This window comes from Lampetra planeri, unplaced genomic scaffold, assembly GCF_965212315.1.
Source record: "Lampetra planeri unplaced genomic scaffold, kcLamPlan1.2.h2 scaffold_939, whole genome shotgun sequence".
Taxonomy (NCBI): domain Eukaryota; kingdom Metazoa; phylum Chordata; class Hyperoartia; order Petromyzontiformes; family Petromyzontidae; genus Lampetra; species Lampetra planeri.
The window spans coordinates 16,609-35,742 of record NW_027615761.1 but is presented as its reverse complement, the minus strand read 5'-3'; the positions used below and the strand labels follow the sequence as shown (position 1 = coordinate 35,742).

The window sequence follows — 19,134 nt, the reverse complement described above, 5'->3', positions numbered from 1 at the left end:
TCAAGGGCATGTTCATACTCTTGGTTCCCACAGGATCCCCTGACTGACACGAAGAGGATAACATTTGTGCGTCTGAGTAAAACATCTAGACAGACTTGATTTATGAATGTGATTGATATGGTCCTCGTAATGTTCATGAGTAACGTCATTTATCTCAGGCACTGCTGTGTCTGTGCCTCAGAGTCAAAAAGCCTCCACAACTTTTCCATCTGCCAACAGGAACAACACTTGACACACTGTTTTCTTAAAATAAGATTTTTAATATTACTTATTATCATAAAGATATATTTACACACTTTACAGAAATAGAAAATAAAAACACAAAGCTACGCATGAAAGGAAAAAATAAAATAAGTACTCCAAGAGCTAAAGCTTCTTTTATAAATTAGAAACCAAAAGTTCAAATATGTACACAGTATTTCAACCATTTCTGATACACTTGTTTTATTCATTTATTTATTTATTTATGTTATTTATTTTTGCCCAGTTCACAACAACAAACAGAGACAGGGACTGTACATTTGGCCTGGTGAGTAATATGAGCACACACCATGAACAGAATATAAGTTTCAGGAGTAATACATCATCTTTCAAATGGTATCTGCTTGAGACCTAGTAACACTGTTGCAATGGCGTGTAAGCCTGCAGACTGCGTCTCTCCTCAGATTGTTGAACGTCGTGGATTTTGGACACAGTGGCGAAATAGATGAAGAATGTGTCACAATCGAGGCAGGAGGGGGCTGTGCTATTCTAGGTGTCATTATTATGAGATAATGACAGATCATAGCCATTTCCCAGGGGAGATTAAATCTAGTTATCCTTTGGATTGCCCAGCCGGTGGAAATGTTTTAGAATTGAATGTCAGAAACTTGATCCTGTAGACACCACATAATAGGCCAACAAGATACAGTTTAATGGGCTTAGAGAATTACAATCATGGAATGTGTTTATGTGCCAAACTTTTTTTCCATCTCCACAGTGAGTGAAACTCATCTGGTACAGAACTGGGAGTTTTCAATGACAAGAGTATTACTTTAAAAAAAAAAAAAATCACTGTTTGTCTCTATAGCTATTGGAGACCAATGGCTATGCTAATGTTTAATAACCTGCTGCTATCCTACTCTTGTCACTGCTGTAACACACATCTATCTCTCTGCTCATCCCCACGCCGTACACACACCCAGCCAAATGCATTTTGGACAAAAAGAACTAAACACAATGGGGTAAGTTCTCAGAACAAACAATTTTCTACCAGGAAAACATGCTAACAAGTGCATAGGAACATTACTCAGGCCTTGTGATGGTCACAGAGAAGAGGAACTGGAGGGGAAACATTGAGAGGATAGGAACTGTTTCTCTTGTGTAAGCCTTGCTGGAAACGACCATTAAGGAAAATGGTTTTGCTCCCCGAGCACAATGTATTGGTTTACCATTTCAGCTTAAGCCTGGACGGGCTTGTCCTTCCACACCACAAGGCCCATTAAACCTGATGTGCAGGGGAGGGCTGTGGGTTATGAGTACAAGAAAAGAATGTCTGAAAGCTTTCACGTGTCCACGACATATTGTGCTGCAGACTACTTTTCTATTTAGTTTACATCCACAAAAGATACAGTTTTTCAAACTGCAGTCAAAACGTAAGCTTTGGACAACCAGCTAGACAAGAATTAGACAAAAAAATTGTCACAATACACTGGAAAACCATTCCATATCAAGAGACGTGTTTTCTGGGTGTATTTTTCCAGCAGCATAATGGAATTGCAAAGGTGCAGCCTTGCAAACCCATACAGAGAAGTGTTGGAGCAAAGCCACATCTATTTGTTGGGATTACTTGACACCGGACGCTTTGGATCAGTGGGATATTTGGCTTTGTTTTTTGGATTCAACTGATAACCAGATAACCAGGATTCAAATGTTTCATTACATAAACATTGGTTTGCACTGGTCTCTGAAAGGGCAGCATGGCTGGTGCAGATGGTGAGGATACATTCATGAAGAACGATACAGACGATCGGCTCCGTAACAATAACATCTGAGATGGGGAAATATTGATTTAAACCCCCTGTCATGACCCAGTCTACTTTCAGCATCCAAATCCTGTGGCTTAGAACTTTCATCCTCAGCTCTTATCTTCCTACTATCTTCCCCAATAATACATGAGACATCCTGAGCAAAGCTGCCTCATAGCCGAGAAGCATTAATGAAGTCTACATCTCTGTCTGAGAGGATATGAAAAAATAATGGTGGAACTGAAATGATTACTCTTCACAGTGTCTTGAATGCATTTTTAATCAAGGTAAGGTTGGCTGTGTGGATTACACTGTGATTTCAGATGCTCCCTCTGCTTAAAATGAGATGCATTCTCCGATCGTATTTGCATGAGACATGGTGAGAGGGACGAGTGCTGGAAATCTACCTTAACCTGCTTTTCACTCATCTTGTCCAGACGTCGTTAAACAAGCTTGATTGTAATTGTTTTTGTTTTTTGTTTTTTGTTCTTGAAATCACTTTAAATCCTGAATGGAAACATTTTGCATTTCTCTACTTGCCTTAGAAAGCACTGGAAGGAAGTTGCTCTACAGGTTACAGTCTTAGTATTTAACATGGCAACACACTGGGTTTGGAGTTGGAAAGGGGGAAGGGCATAGTTTCAGTCTAAGCCAATTTAACAATGAGCTCAGACTAAGTGGCCTGGCCAGCCTTGGGGAGATCCATCTGAGAAAGATTAACTCTGGGATTTAATGAGCATAATGATCAAAGCTACGACCACCTGTGCAGTGGAAGCACAAACTAGAGAGGCTGTACCTCAGTGTAATGGATCGATAGGATCACGAAATGACTGAATAAAGATACATGGATACTCAGTGAATACACAGAGGGAAAGTAACGATACACTTCATGAAAAATATGATCATATAAGCACTACGTTTGTTCATGTATTGTTAAATAAATGCACAAAATAGACTGCTCTAGTACAAGCCTCTATGACAGCACCCTGAGAAAAAAGAAATAACTAGACTTAGCTAGAGAAATAATCATAAACAGTAATATATTCCAGTATGATGGAAAGGCATAGCAGTTTGTCAGTGAAAGATATCGGTCAAAGGGTCAAATCAGCCTTATGCTGAGTATTATCACAGCCAAGAGCACTAGTGGAGGCTGATAATGATGCTTTATTAACTGCGCTGATGTTTGCCGTGATGTTCTTGTGGTCTAGTTATTAACTCCACCATGCAAACGTTGCCTTGTGAGAGATCTCAGTTTGAAACCATTATAAATGCATAATGTGTCAGTGTATCAAGACGTCAAACAAGAGGTAATGTGTTTCTTATTTCTCCCTAACCTTTCATCCCTTCGTTCCTGGCAGCATTGTGTAGAAAGTTATTATTTGGCACTTCATTAAAAGGCAAGACGGCCTGTTGGTGAAGCAGAGCGCCGCTGCCAGTTAACAGTCGCGTAGAGTAGCTGCGCAGGGCAGCAGTGTTGGTGAGAAGGCTGCGGATTGGGGACAGGATTGGGATTTGGGGTCAAAGGGCTCATCCAAGGTGGGACATGTTACAGTAACCTTGAGCGCAGCAAACCCACTAAGGTGTTCCAAAAACACCAAAATAGCTTTGGATTGAATTATCTCCCAAATTAATGTAATATTGTGCCATGTCAAAAGATTTTCTGACAATATGTGCTCTCTTTTAGCCCAACTTTGCATGAGGATCTACAGCTATTAAAAGCACCACTGAGTACAATAATTAAGCAATGTTATTCCGATGTAATTCTCCATGTCGTATTAGCATATGGACCATGAAATGTTTGATTCCTTACGTACAGTTTGTTATTGGCAACTACGTTGTCGCTACACAGCAAGAAAATTCAGTGGCTGCCGTAATCTTGAATCTCAGAGATGGGAAAACCACACTGTGCAGAAGTGACAGATGCTTGAAGAGAAATTGTTTTGACCGGGCTCCCTCTCCTCCACATTTCATGCAAAGTATGTGTGACACTCCAAGGAGACAGCTATGATTTGGCTCTAATAAGCAAATGGCGGGGGGAAAAGGAAAAAAAAACACCTGGGAGAAGACAGAGATAGATGAGTCATTAGGGAGTGCGAGAAAAGAGAGAGACAGAGAAATAGAATCGGATAGCTCGGGCTCAATACGTCCCACCCCCTTTCCCTGCCCCTAATTCCTCTTAGAGCTGAGGGTCGGTGGCTTGTCCTGATTTTATGTGGACAGAGTTGCTTGAAGAACCAGCAGGTGCTATGGACATCACTCTTCAGGCTGGGCAAGCATAGGCCCTCCATTGCAAGGCCCCCAAGGCAAAGGAAGAGCATAGAAATCAGAGCCTCGGGGAGGGCGCTCAAAGCAGTGTGCCTACAAAACAAGAAAAATAACACATAAGTGCTATCAGCATGTGTTTTCCTGTTCTTGAAAAACATTTCATGAGTCATGCCGACATTTCAATTTCCTCTCCGATGAGGGTGCCTCTTGGGGCACCTCTAATCGAGCTTTCACGGCACCATAACTTACATCGCGCTTGAAGAAAAGGTTATCCTGGACATGTTACAACCAGATTTCATGGACCTTTCTCTGACGGAAAATGTATCTCAGTAGAAAGAAAAACAACTGGAGATTTCTGTGTGGAACACAAGCTGAACATTATTCTAAGCTTGCAGCACTGAATCAAGTCGTTGTTGAACAGGAATCTTTCATCTCCCTTTGGCTTTTATCTCCATGAGCAGAGCAGTCAGCTTTGTTGCATGACAATGAATTTCATTCACTGATAAGCGCCTGCTCTTCTTCTCAGATGGCATATTTCTATAGTCACGTAATGCCCACAAAAATGAAGTTTATATATCGCATCTCTTCTGAGCTGCTGTTTTGTTCTTTGTTGGGTCTACAGGATGATCTCATGGCAGCAGCTACTTGAGATCATACTTGTATCATAGAGTATTTTGGAGAAGTTTGAGAGAGTTTCTCTACATTTAGGAGGACTCATTCACAGAGCTTTCTCACACTCAGGGTCTCAAGGGGCTTTCATAAATTGCCTGCGGCTTTAATAATAATCTGTAATATCCTGCTGTCTTTTAGATGGTCAGTGGCACAGCTTAGAGCCAACCATTGGTTCAACTCTGAGTCTCCTCAAATGTTTCCGGAAGATGACCAAAGTTGCCGTCTGTCTTCTCAGACTGCCTCACATCTGGAATGTGTAATGATGAAAAGACAGGCTTTGCCTCAGATGTCTTCGAGGATAAAACATGAGTGTTTTTGGACAATGAAAGGAGGAGATGTTGCCAAATAGAACAGCACTGGTAGATGTCACATCCAACTTGGGTCTTAATCTGTATTTATACATCATGGTCTGTAGGTTTTGGCCACGACTGACATGACTGCATGCAGTCAAACAGCTGACAGCTCAGTCCTGAAGAAGAAAACAGCATATATGTCAAGAGTTTATGATGACCTGTGAAAATGTATTTTAACGTCAAAGCTGGACAGGTCTGGCCTCATTTACACTGGTCATGCTGCGTTAAACCGGTACAGACAGAAATCCCTGAGAGGGAAAAGGAAATCTTCACTGTGTTGATGTTTAAGTGGTGTTTGCATAGGGACCATTGTGACTCATTGAGCTGTTCACTTTTACAGATTTTCACAACTTCCTGAAGCTCCCTTATTGTGCAGCAAGCGTTCTGGCACTGCACACAAGCGCTGACCACTCAGCTCACAGAGAGGATTCCCACAATTTATTGGCAGCGCAAGGAAAAGTTGGAGAACCCACACTTCCCTTTAAGTGGGCACTGGCCATAACGTTGTTCATTGTTTTCACCTTTGTTCGGCTGCCTGTAAAGCCCTGTATGGGAGGCAGGAAAAGCTCAAAGAAATCTAACCCCATCCAAAACACAAAAGACAATCATGATTCATAATTCGCTATAGATTGTAAAATCTCTGTGCTTCTTTTAAAGAAAAGAGTTTCAAAAACCTTTCCTTAAAACCGATTAACCATGCTTTGACACTCCGGCTGCAGCCTAAGCTTAGATTTATAGTGCCCCTTTGCTGGTCAGTGTTGTCTGGTTGACACCTCCTGCAGAGATATTGTGTCCTGTCTCTCACTGTGTCTGGGAAAAACATAACTGGATCCTGTATTCCTTAATACAAGAACTTAGCAAGTTGCAACAGCTTCTGCCCTGCATGTGTAGTGTTTCTGTTGTATGCTCTCTAAATTTAATAATGAGATCTGTCATTTCTCGTTGAAACTCGAGCTGTTTTTATTCAAATAAGGACAGTTTGTTTAGGTTCAGTGTAGAAAATCACTGTGAAAAAGTCAGATGTTATCTGAGATTGCTTGATGAAACACATTTCACACAAAGGATTGTTGTACTTCACAGCAATTTCAACACTCCTTCAAGGAAAATGGGGGTGCAGCAGAGAAACCCAATGCTAGAAAGGATTATCTTTGGTAAAGTGGTTTTAAGCGACTCCATCAAATGGATAGAAAATATTTATTCCGACAGGATCCGCTCTAAGCTTAGGTTTCTAAGCATAACTATCTGCCATAGGAGGTAATAAATGACGTAAACCTTGATCATGCAGCGTAGGCAAGCCAGCTAGCAGGTTTAAGTCCATTCATCTGATGCAGCTTTGTAAGTCAACAGTTACATCCTTGTTGGCTTGGACTTGTAGCTGCAACTGTCTTTAACATCCCTTGAGAACTTGAGATTGTCAGTGAAATCTTCTGCCAACAGAGTATTTCAGGACTAAACAACATTCCTCTTAGGACTTCATCTGAGTTGTATTTCCTCACTAGTTAGCGTGAATGATTTCATGTGTGGGGAAGTGCTTTTTGCTCATATTCTGTGGAGAAATACATGGTGAGAAAACAGCAGAAATACACACACCATTCAAAGCCTGAAGCTTGTGGGACACTGACTGTTTTATTACAGGTTAGATGAACCAGCTCTGCCAACAAATCCCGATGAGCATCTGTTTACACCCCGATTGCTACAAACTTACCTTGCTCTAGAATGGCATGGGCCCCTTGTGGGAAAGACGGGGGCCGTGGGCGTCTCCTCTTCCCGCCGGCTGGTCTGTGGGTCTGGCCGGCCCTTACGGGGTTTTGCTGGACCAGCTTTCTCACGGTGGCCGCCTCTTCCAGCTCTCTGCCATGCTCCGTGGAGGCCATTGGACCTGTCAGATGTATAAACATAAGAAACCATTAGATAAGCAATAATGGCTTATTCAGCAAAAAAAGTCTGTTTCACAGTCTGTTTCTGTCAGGTGAAGTATGAAATTTTGATTATCAAGTTCATCAGTTCATCTGAAATTGTGCAGCAAGGAATCCAAAGAGGGGTTGCAGAAGTATTAGATGAGGAAACGGCAGACACATGGGGATAAGTACGTGTGTGTGTGTGTGTGTGTGTGTGTGTGTGTGTGTGTGTGTGTTGTGTGTGTGTGTGTGTGTGTGTGTGTGGGCCGCTTCGAGGCCACCCAGCGTTGCCACTGTGGAAATCAAGTCATAGCAGATACACACAGATAGCTGAGCTGAAAACCCTAGCCCTTGTGTCTTATGTTCTTTGTCACTCTCCCTGCAGATTATAAACACCACACAGCAGAGGTGCATCCCACTGCACCGTTTGGTCCAAGATTAGAGATGTGCCTAATAGCAGTGTGAATGTCTGAGGTGTGTGTGAACATGTGCGTGTTTGAGAGTGATCCCAGATGTTTCAGTCATCTTCTCGTAAGTGTGGCCCAATCCCCTTAAGCCCCTGTTTTAATATGGTTAGGTGCACCTCCAGTGTCGCAGTAACCTTTTAACCCACCACAAACTAAGAGACCTCCTCTTGGAGATCCAGAGCATAACTTTACGTGTAAGGGATACTCACTGTAGGTGATCTTTCACATCCCGTGAAGTTTGGGTAAAAGATCAGAATTGTGTATTGGGCATATCTGTTTTGTAGCAATCTTTGGATACTGATGCATTTTTTGATTTTATTGGTTTTATTAGCTTGGATTTACAAGAGACAATAAATGTAGCAATGAATGATATACCATCATGACCTGTAAAACATGCATTGTGAAATGTATTTCTCCATCTGGGTTGTTTTTATCGCTCTCAGGAGAGCCTCTGTTTTCCTGACACAGGTAATATTCCTTATGTCAGACTTCTTGCAGTTTTCAGAATACCCTTTGTGTCTTTTCTACATTTATATCATTTTCTTTGTCCTTTATCCATTTTGGAATCTTCGAAAAGTGTGAGTCTCAAGAAGCTGATTGCCATCATTGACAGGGGGTTGTGACATTCCAGTGTTCACTGGCACCATTTTTAGAGCTCCCAACAGAATGACACTTGACCATAGTTTACTAGAGTAAAGATAGGTCCTCCAGCTGACTGCAGAAGTAGAAAAACGGCAAGTTTACTGAAGACTGAATCTGAGCAGCTTACATAATACTTCATGATAGGTGGCATTTACTTTATGTCCAACTATTGATTTCAGTGGTGATGATATGAACAAGGAGCAGCTGTGACCCTACGATCGTCAACTGATTAAAGCCTTCAGAATTGTCTCTGAGAGCTTCACAAAAGCACTAGAGATTCTGAAACTGCCAATATCCCTTGTCTGAATGGAGAGCAACTTTTCTCAAGAGCAGAATCCATCGAAGCAGACGATGTCCCTCTGCATGCCTTTCTTAACGAATAACCTTCAGCTGTGGCACATTGAAGGAAATTTCAAAAGGACAACTTAATTACGGGCGGAGGAAAATGCTTTTGAGCTCTAACAACAGTGAACTGCATGCTATATATTGAAAACATTTAACAGGCTAGACAGCCTGTTGAATGTTTCAATATATAGCCCAAATACGCCAGACATCTCAAGTTCCATTTGTACACTAATCTTCTTCCACAAGCACATTACACACAATATTTGTGTGTGAACAGTGGAGTAATTCATACCACAGTGAAAGTCTCTGTTGCATATTTCCGCATCTAAAGCCCATCTTTGCCCCTGGAAGTAGTAATCTGCACATTATCCTTTTGTTATTGTTCCAGATACTGTGTGAATGAGGTGCATTTATACATTCTGGAGGTATTCAGCTCATTTCTTTCAAATCCAGGGGGTTCAGTGTTAATACACTTTGTGTTTGAGTAGCCTTTAAGGCTAGCAGGCGTAATATGGACTGACCCTCACTAGAGTCTTGGTCTATGAAGGCGCAGTTTTGCTTGAAACAAACTAGTTTCTCTCACATTTTCTTGCTAATGTTCATTGGTAGGGTGCCAGAGCATGACATGCTTTTGGTCAAGTTGTCCTCAAAGACCATGACAAATAAAATTATATGTGTCATGTGAGCAATGACAAACTGGAAAGAGAAGCATGAATATCTTGTAACTTTATCATCTCTCCACCGGAACTGCAACATGCAGTATGTGTAATTGATGGTTTATAACAGAAATGATAAGGCACATCTCCCCAGACATCTTCCTCATGCTGCGACGTAAAATATATCATTTTACATGAGACCTATCCATGCAGTGGCTGCTGCAAAACACAGGAGCTCTATCCAATTGCCGTGTATTCACATTCCCACATTGCATTGCCATGCAATATGGGAAGGTCATTGTACACAGCTCATCTGCTGTTCCTCTCCGGATGGCTCAGACTGTCATAACCTAGGTCCATAATGAGACAAGATCTCTAGATGTCTCCTGCCATTGCGAGCTGTCAGCTCGTCGGCACAGAGGTTTGAAGGGAGAACATCTTGTGATTCTCCTGGCGAATCTCAATCAATCCAATCTGGCGACAGGATAGAAAAGTGTAATGAAAGCTGCTAAAAATAAACTAGGCCCCAGTGATAACAGTGGCAGTATTAACTCTTGGAAGGAAAGTGTGTGACACACAGCAACAGTTAGCTTTATACTGTCATTCATGTGTAGGGTAATGCACATGAATGTGATAAGACGGCTGCCGTAGCAGGTCCTTCATTTTCATTATACTTATTTTCATCTGCGTAAACAAAGGTATCTCAGTCATGTTATTGCTCTTAAATTCGATGCAGTCTTTGCATCTTGTTTGATCTTTTCACATGAATGATCCTCATGTTTACGCTCTGCTGGTAAAATAATAAAATGGCAGGATAACTTACGTCTCCCAACAATAAGCCTCTTATCACTATTCCAGATGACCTTGGACCCCTGTTTTTTTTCCCTCTATTGGCCAAATCTGACCACGTCTTTCCCCAGTTGATAATCCCTAATTAGACTTTAATAAAAGAGGGATTTCAAAAATGTCTTGACTTCAAATGTTTTGACTTCATTATTGTTTGCACTGCTGTTGGTTTCTAAAAAATGAGGACAAAAATAAGGGAAAGGTAGCCTTAGTCATTCAAATCGGCCACACTCCAGACTAATGATGAACGGCTGTTTGTCTGCTCCCTAATTACCCCCGCCCTAGTTTCACTTCCACTTCCTAATGTGATATCTGTTATGTTGTCTTTTTTTCAAATGGCTGAATCTCTGTCTCATTAACGGCCCCTTCGAAAGGAAGCTGTTGATTCTGCAGCAGTCCATCAGTGGATCCTCCAATGTCCTCCAACATTTGTCAGTCTAATCCTTTGCTTTAAATGCCTAGTTCATCAACTGTCCTCATGGTGGGCAAGTGGAAAATGCAGGAACACACACACACACACACACACACACACACACACACACACACACACACACAAAACATTAGGCAAGAACTGCTTATTAATAGTTGTAAAGCTGATTTGTGTATTGCCAAAACACACAGCAAATGTCTACATGAATGAATGCTACTAAGACATAAAAGATTAACATGAGCAGCTACAAGTGCGCTGACGGCTGTGTTCATGACTTTGAACATGTTGCCTCAAACAAATACACACAATGTTTAATTTCCTCTGTGTCACTGCAAATTGATTTACCATCCCCCTGAATGTTAATGTGTTTGTTTACTTGTCCAGTTCTTGCCTCATTGTCACAATTATTATGAATCCGGTGTATTGCAAAACTCATTGATCCTTTTCGCTGACCCTCTCAAAAGCATTTAATCTCCTCTGCTGTTTTCTTTTACTCTTACTACATCACCTATCGTGACACCTCTGCGCCACAACGCGCCCTCTCTGCAGTTTATACAGATGTGTAAACAAACAGCTGGTAGAATGGGGATGGGAGTTCATGCTGTGTACAGCCATTTTCTTTGTTTAACATGAAAACATCATGAAAGATCAAGTGATTTTACTACATAAGCTAGGCAGGTAAATGTTATCGTACATGGTATGATCTGACCAAATCAGGAACTTCTTGCAATCATCTCACATCTTAGTAACACATTGAGTTATTCCGAAATAATATCAATCACACAAACGTGAGTCACAGTCTTTGACATGCAAAGTGTAATACAAAAAACCCCCAACTTCAACTCATTATTGTATGCGTATATGTGATACGTGTGTAGCTTATTATGAGAGTAACAAAAAATATTTGTGTAAGCTGCAGAGAGGAAGCATAAATACCCTGGTGTGTGAAGTCATGGTTATTATCATGACATTGAAAAGCAGGCCCGCTGTCTCTATCGTGCCTCCCTCCTTCATTCACTAAAAGGAGAGAGAGGAGTAGCTTCAGCTAATGAAATCCCTGTGTAGCATGCCATTATCACAGACTAACCCCCACAGCCAGACAGAGTCATGTCACTGGCAGAGATGCTTACCAATACATAAGCACATTAGAGGATGAGGATTATTTCGCGTTTTCGTGTCAATTGTGCCAGAACAGTCTGAACATCCTTATAACCTAAAATAAGCTCCATTGCTGTTACGGCATCATTCTGGGAATTTGTTCGCTCTCTGATATTGTCACCACACATTCATCCTGCACATATGGAAGGGTGCCTAACCAAGGAGGCAGTCCCTTGTTGCTCAGCTTTTGCAGTCCAACGTTTAGTGTCAGAAATGTGGCTTATCACTTGCCTACCAGTGATTCTGGGCCTTGGCAGAAACTGGTACCGATTGCATGCCGACAGTCCAGACTGTGTTACCATGGCATGCCACCATGAAATGAGCTCGCTTTGGAGCAAAAGAATGACATTGTCAGCTGAAATCCGACTGGGTTCTAATTTTACAGATTTCATAGCACACAGTCTGAATTCATGATCAGCCCTCTCCGACAGTGTCTGTGGTGTTTTAACCTCCTTCTGATCTCAGGAGGGGTTTGTTTGAGTCCTGTATCTGTCAGGAACTGTTTGATATGCAGCATTGTTGTGCTGTGATAATGCTAGGCTTGTGGCTGAGCTGAAGGCAGGCTTTGTCTCTAAAAACTCAGAGGAAAGGAGAAGTGCATGAAAAAAAAAAATCATCCCATTACAGCTGCTTTTAAACGAAACCCCCTTGTCCCACCTGATGGCAACCCCCACTCTCATGGAGGGTCCAGAGCAAATTAAAAACAAGCAGCCCGCAAGTTACTGCCTTTCTGCAGCCGTACCTTTGAGTCAGTCAGCCTGCTGTGAAGTGTGGCACTATATGCTCCTGAATTAGAGCGTGTATGAAATGATGAGGTGTGAGACTACATACGCTGCTATGATCAGAGCGCTGTGAGTTCAAAGGGCCGGCAGCTGCATTGAGACAGCTAATGAAGCCGCTAACTCCCCGCACCACTTGACTGCCTGTTGGTTTATTCACAGTCCCTCTCTAGTTGGAGGGGTGAATTTGTGGCTACAAGGTTACTGCAGGTTGAAAGTTTCTGAACACAAGCAGCCAAAGAGGCAAACAAACAAGGGGGCAGCTCTCTGCAAAACTTTCCGCTACAACTGTAGAAATGTCGAAGGGCAGGCACAGAGGAGATGCTGGTGTTGCTGTTTCTGCTGAAAGCAGCAAGCTGAATGTGTGCGCAGGGTGAGAAGAGAAGGTAGGTGAGCCTGCCAACCATTGCCCCAAATCTCCAGAGGTTGCATGTCAAGGGCACAAGGATTCTCCGACCAGCCGTTACCATGGGCGCTAATCAGATGTGAAACACAGCCCCCTCCCTTGCGTGTGTCATCACTCCCCCCATGCTGTGAACCTGCGTGTCTTCTCCCATTTGAAATGTGGGAGAAACAGAAAGGAGGGGGGAGGAGGGGCACCGTCACTGTGCTTAATGCCTGGGGGGAACATTGCCTCTCCCCATGGCATTAACACACTATTAAAAGGAAAAAAACATTGCATCAGACTGGTCCACCAAAGGAAAGAATTTAAAATCATGGCTGAGACACTCAAAGATATTGATTGTAATATATGCCATAATCTAAATGATTATTGAAAGCATGTTTGCAATTGTTTTATTGTTATTTTATTTATTTTATTTCATCAACCTCAGTCACTGTCACTGTTATTCATTTTCAAAAGGGAGGGCCCCAAAGTTTGAGTTGACCACTGCCCACGCTGATCCAGGGACAGCCTGTGGAGGTGTCTTTCTGCACTTTTAGTCCGTGGCAGCTCATTTGATTTTCCAGAATTGAACCCTTGCGTGTTAAAGAGTCTCCAAGCAAAAACAACATTTGCGATCAAGACAGAATGATTGTCATGAATATTGCATGAGTTCAAAAATGAATGAACTTAAACAGAGAAAATTGGGTACATGACAGTTGGAAGCCACTTGAGATGTACCACAATAGCTTATAATTGTCTGAGAACAAGGGAAACATGCACATCCTGTCGCCTACGGCTCTGAGTTAAAGCATGTCCCAGTGGGGGCATCACTAAAATCCTTCTATACCATTCATGGATGCTATCCACACTGCCATATTCATTTCAATGAAATCCCATCTTTGACTCAGAACAGCATAACAACGGCCAGCTGTGGAGCGCTTTTAGACATATATGAAATTTCACTGATCCATGATAGTGCCTGTAGAAGTTTGACATAAACAGCGTAGATGCCTTCAACCAGATTTATTTGATTCTCTGGTGTAACTATTATCTTTTTATCTCCCTAAAGCTTTTCAGCCACTCAAACATAAACTTCATCCACAAAAATAATCTCTAAAGCAATATGCTGAGGACATATTTTCCCTTTCTAGGTTTCTACAAATTGAGCATGAAAGTAATTAAAGCACCTGTGTTCTTAAAGACCACAATATTTATTCTGTGGTCTGGCAGACTGTTAATAAAAATGTCCACTCAGATCTTGATCAGCAATCCGATCTGGACAACTGGTATAAATGTAGCACATAATGCTGAAAAGCACAGTCATAAATCACTTTAATATACTGGTGGAAAACAGCCTTTTTTTCCAAATATCTGGCTCTAATTAAGTTGTAAGGAGCACCCTGGGCCTTAGAACAGGGTCTGGTGATCACATGAGGTCTGGTTAACACAAGACCGCAACAACCCCCATCCCACAACCTCGTGCCCAAACCTCCAGGTTATGCCCTCACAACTCTTAGGGGGCCTGGACTCAACAAAACACACTATGAATGTGATGGAGTCTTAATTTACAAGTAATTTACAATAATTAGGACTGAGCTGTGTCATTTCCATACATACATATGAAATAATTAACAACAGACACGATTGTAGAGTGGAAGTAATTTTAGACATGATTTGAGTTCTTTTACCATAAAGACACAACCTCTAAACTCACTGATAGCCCCACTTCCTGTCTGTCCTTTTATTTTCCCAACCATCAGCCCTTTTTACTCCCTCTTGCCCTTTTTCCTTCACTGCATTTGGTCTCAAGGGAAGATCTAAGTGAGTAGATTTATTCATTCAAAGGGTTCTGAATTACATTACAGCAGCACAGCTCTCACATATGCCAAAGTCTTCAACAGCTGAGCTCTCCAGGGAGTGTTAGCCCAAAGGTTACCCTTATATCCCTACCAAATGAGTTATGATTTTTCTCTAAATCTCTTCCTCAACTCCCACACACACCAGAGCAATTGTGACTGCCATTTACCAAACTCATGCCGGCCGATACGATACAGATGTGAGGTTTATCTCACTAAAAAAGAAATAGCTCATTGCAGGCTACAACTGTTTTGTCACACATTATGAACAAAAGGCCTGCAATCACTTGACACAACAGCTGCGTTGTATCTGATATCACATTAAAATATTGCCATGAACCACCTTTGCAATGTTCAGAGTGAAAATAACAAAATGATACTGATATTTACTGACGTCAATCCCTATTCCAAAGTTAGTGCTAGTGAAACCCACCGACTGCAAATCCACAGGGAGATAACAAGTACTTTACATATACATTCATTTCTAATCACACCGGCTGGAGTCATTTGTACTTGTCTCGTGTGTGGCCTTGTTTTACTAAATTCAGACATCTGGCAACCCACCGTACCTGTTGCTTTTGACACTGTAGTGGAGACTGAAGCACTGGACCGGATAAGTTAAAGACTAGCTTTTACTTTCAGGTGAATGTCATTGATGAAAGGCATTCCACAGCCCATTAGCTTAACGTTGACCATCACAACTGAATGTCTAACCTAGAACCTAAAGCAGTGTGTGTGTGTGTGTGTGTGTGTGTGTGTGTGTGTATGACGTCAATGCTTCTGGCTGCTGCTGTTTGTTGTTGTTTGCTGCAATCAGATAAAAAAACAGTTTCTGGAAATTCATTTCACCTAAGCTGGTGTGTTTGTATATGTGCTGTGTGACATAAACCCAGCTGGTGCTCAAAAGCTCCCGTCCCCCAGAAAAAAAAGGCTCAGGGATTGTCCATAATCCTGTAATATACCATTCCACTGCTCCCCTTTGACACAACTGTTTGTCCACCATTATTATGTTATGCCTAGACATCTGGAAAAGTTTAGCAGCTTTTGTTGTCTCTATGGCCACCATAATCACGTCCACAGGCAAAAACACCTTCTTTGTGCTGAAAAAACCCAGGATAATAATGTAAAGCTTCCTGGTTATGGTTGGTTTCAAGCTATAGATGTTGTTTAACAAAATAATCAGACTTAGAAAGGCAGGGTTTTATGCCCCTAGGTGCCTTAATGAGCGGCTGCATGTGCTTTAGCCTTCTTCTTTTTTGCTGTACTTTGACCCGTAACACTTGGTTGAGCATCTGAATGAGCTAGAGTACACCGTGTATGCCTGCTGGTGCCATAGAGCTGCCAGCCCCAACAATACATCAAAGTTTAATACGGAATAATAGCACTGCTGACAGCTCCCATGAAATCACCCGCTCCCAAGTAGTTGATTTCTCTGCCAGATAATAGCTCTGATCTAGGCAGCGTGCCCCACTCCTGCTTGCAACTGCCTCACCTGTGCAACCCAGGTAGCACATCTACAGCCTCTACAGCCTACAGTCTGCATTTGTGAGGGTAAACATATGTGTGATTGATACAGCTGCCATTGTGTTTGTCCGAAGCGTCACCAGGTGAGGATTGTCAAGGTGTAAAAAACGGATCCTTTGATTCCTTTGCAGGTTGTGACCGACTAAAGAATGTTTATGTATGAGTCGTACAAGTCACACAGGGAGAAAGAGTGATCATCATTGTGATGAATTATCGATACCACATGTCTAAAGCTGGAGCCCACTCTTGAGTAAGAGTACTTTTCAAGGATGGGTGATAATATGCTGCTTAAGGATCTAATATCATAAAAGCCATACTTGTTTTTGCCTAATCAATGAACACTGAAGCTGCACTGAATTGCCTGTTGCACTTACGTATATGCTTACAGTACATACAGTATATCCATGCACATAATCAAGAGCGCACCTTACAGTATATCATTCAGATTCAGCCCTTTAATTTCATCCGACAAGTACACATGCTGTCTCACTTGTCTCTCAGACATACATGTACACTCGCAGATGCCTGAGACACAGAGAGAGCCCACTGAACTGGAAAAGCATTTGTCTTAAGATGAAAGGCTTCACACCCACTGCCTACATGCAGAGCTTCTTCCGACACCTTCCCGCGACAGCGCATACTGTAGCACAGGCTAAGCAGACACACACCAGCTAGCATCCCTCCCCACACCCATCATTGCTGCAAAACAATTGCATCTCTTCCTCGTTCTCAGCCCCCCCCCCCCCCTACCCCCCCCCCCCCCCGCCCCCACTCCCCCAACACACACACACGCACACACCATCAATGGAGCTCTAATACTACAGTAGCAGACAGAAGAGAACAGAGAATCACATAAGCGGCATGACTTGAACAGCGTTGAGAGGGATAAGCTCCCATGAAAGCCCAAGGCAGAGGAGCCTTGTTTTCCCTATCACTGGTGTAGCACGGTGTGCTCTCAGGCGTGGAACATGCTTAGCCACACGCAGGGCGTGAAAAAACGACACTGACCATGATGCTAGATAATTGGTTCCCATTTACTCATGTGCTGAGAGCCTCAGACAAAAATAGCATGCCGCTGAATGTGCGGCCAAGCATGGGAACTGCTGTGGCCGTGGATCGATACATATAGTGGACAGCATCTTCCCAGCATGAAGTCTCCACAGCCACAGTCTGTACAGCACTTGCAACATATACCCATCACATCATCCTATAGTTTTAGGCCTACAGCGTCACTATGGACGGTTTATAATGGCATATCATCATTTTTGTCAACATTATATTGAATGGCTCATATCTGACAACACACAGTTGGTTCTGTAACTCACATAAACAACAAGGAGTGTGTGTCTTCCAAGCAAGTGTAGTTTTGTAGGTAGGTGATAATCCCAAGAATGGTCCAGACATTTACACAGGCCAACTATTGTTTTTTCACACCATAGTGTTACCTGCATCACATCTGCAGACTGGCAGTCAGTCTCCAAACTAAACCCACAGCCACATGTCTTATAACCTGGTTACTGCTTTAAGACATCAGAGAGAAAACGCCCTTTGCCGATAAGTCCCTGCTAAATATTTTTATGACAAATATTGCACATTGTAGATCCATAATTCATATCTAGTCCAACAATGGCTCCAGAGGCACAGCAGCACTTTGGAAATTTACTGTGACAAGGCATGAAAACTGACACCCTCAAGGGTTTGGGAGTATGCATCTGGGATCTGAGTACCCCTCATTGATGACAACAAAAATATCAGTCCTCATTATCATCACCACAGGGGGCATTGCAGGCGAATATAGGTGTTGTGCTGCCCTGCTGCACAATCAAAGCCATGTAATAATCATATGGCACTCAGGTCAGGTGGGGTGTATTAAGCCATAAATTAATCAGATCAATTCCATTTGCATTGCCACCTTACAGAGCATGTGCCATGCTGATTGCACATTTCATAACAGCCATAACAATCAGCCATACATCCATTCTATTTGAAAACAGCTCTGCACACACACACACACACACACACAAATGCCCATCAATAAATACCTCTTCATATTTCATCTCTAAGTCAAAGTCTTCACTTCTATCAAGGCTAGAAAGGGAGGAAAATGATGCACCTGAGCTAGAGATATATTCAAGTTTACAATAAAAACCCACGGCAGTACAATAGCAGACAGTATAACCACTGCAGTGCAGTACTGTACACAGCCAGGTGCTGATATTCCTGCTTTTTAGAGCCCACACAAGGCTAACCATGCTGGGTAACTGATCAACTACAGCTGCCTTCATGAGCTCTGTGCAAACAGGAGAGAAAACATAAAGAGGCGACCAGCGACAAGGCTGGCCGCTCCTGTACTTACCAGCACTGGCAGAACGCAGCAGAGACACCAAGAGCACAATCACCAGCGTCAGGATCTTCACATTCATTTCTGCACTCCCCTCTGGCTCTCCGCTAGTCACTCGCTGATATACTGTAGAGGTGCGTGTGTGTGTGTGTGTGGATGAGAGGGAGAGAGAGAGAGAGAGAAAGGGAGAGGAGGGAGAGAGAGCAGCTGAGCGAGAAAGAAAGAGAGAGCTCTCCTGTTTATGTGTGTGTAAGAAGTGAGTGTGTCAATTTGTGGGAATGTGCGTGGCGACTCCCTGACTGTGCCTGTGTATTTGTCTAAATGCGTATTTGTATATCAGCGTGTGACAGCGCCACTCCAAGACTAAAGGCACGTCTTTATCTGAGCTCTCCCACGGAGGTGTGTGTGTGTGTGTGTCTTCGGTTGTCTGTCAGAGAATCAGCAGCAGGAGACAAGTTCAGTGGAGCTGTGAGTGTGCTGGAAGTCAGATCCGTCTGTCGGCATGTGTGTC

At 42.6% G+C, this 19,134-nt stretch overlaps 1 protein-coding gene across 1 annotated transcript; it reads right to left on the bottom strand.

The window, feature by feature from the left end:
- Positions 1-7,007: 7,007 nt before the first annotated feature.
- APLN (apelin) lies at positions 7,008-18,705 on the bottom strand. The gene is given in 3 exon segments (XM_078624720.1): positions 7,008-7,043; positions 7,045-7,175; positions 18,639-18,705. Coding segments are annotated over 3 exon segments (234 nt in total).
- Positions 18,706-19,134: the final 429 nt, after the last annotated feature.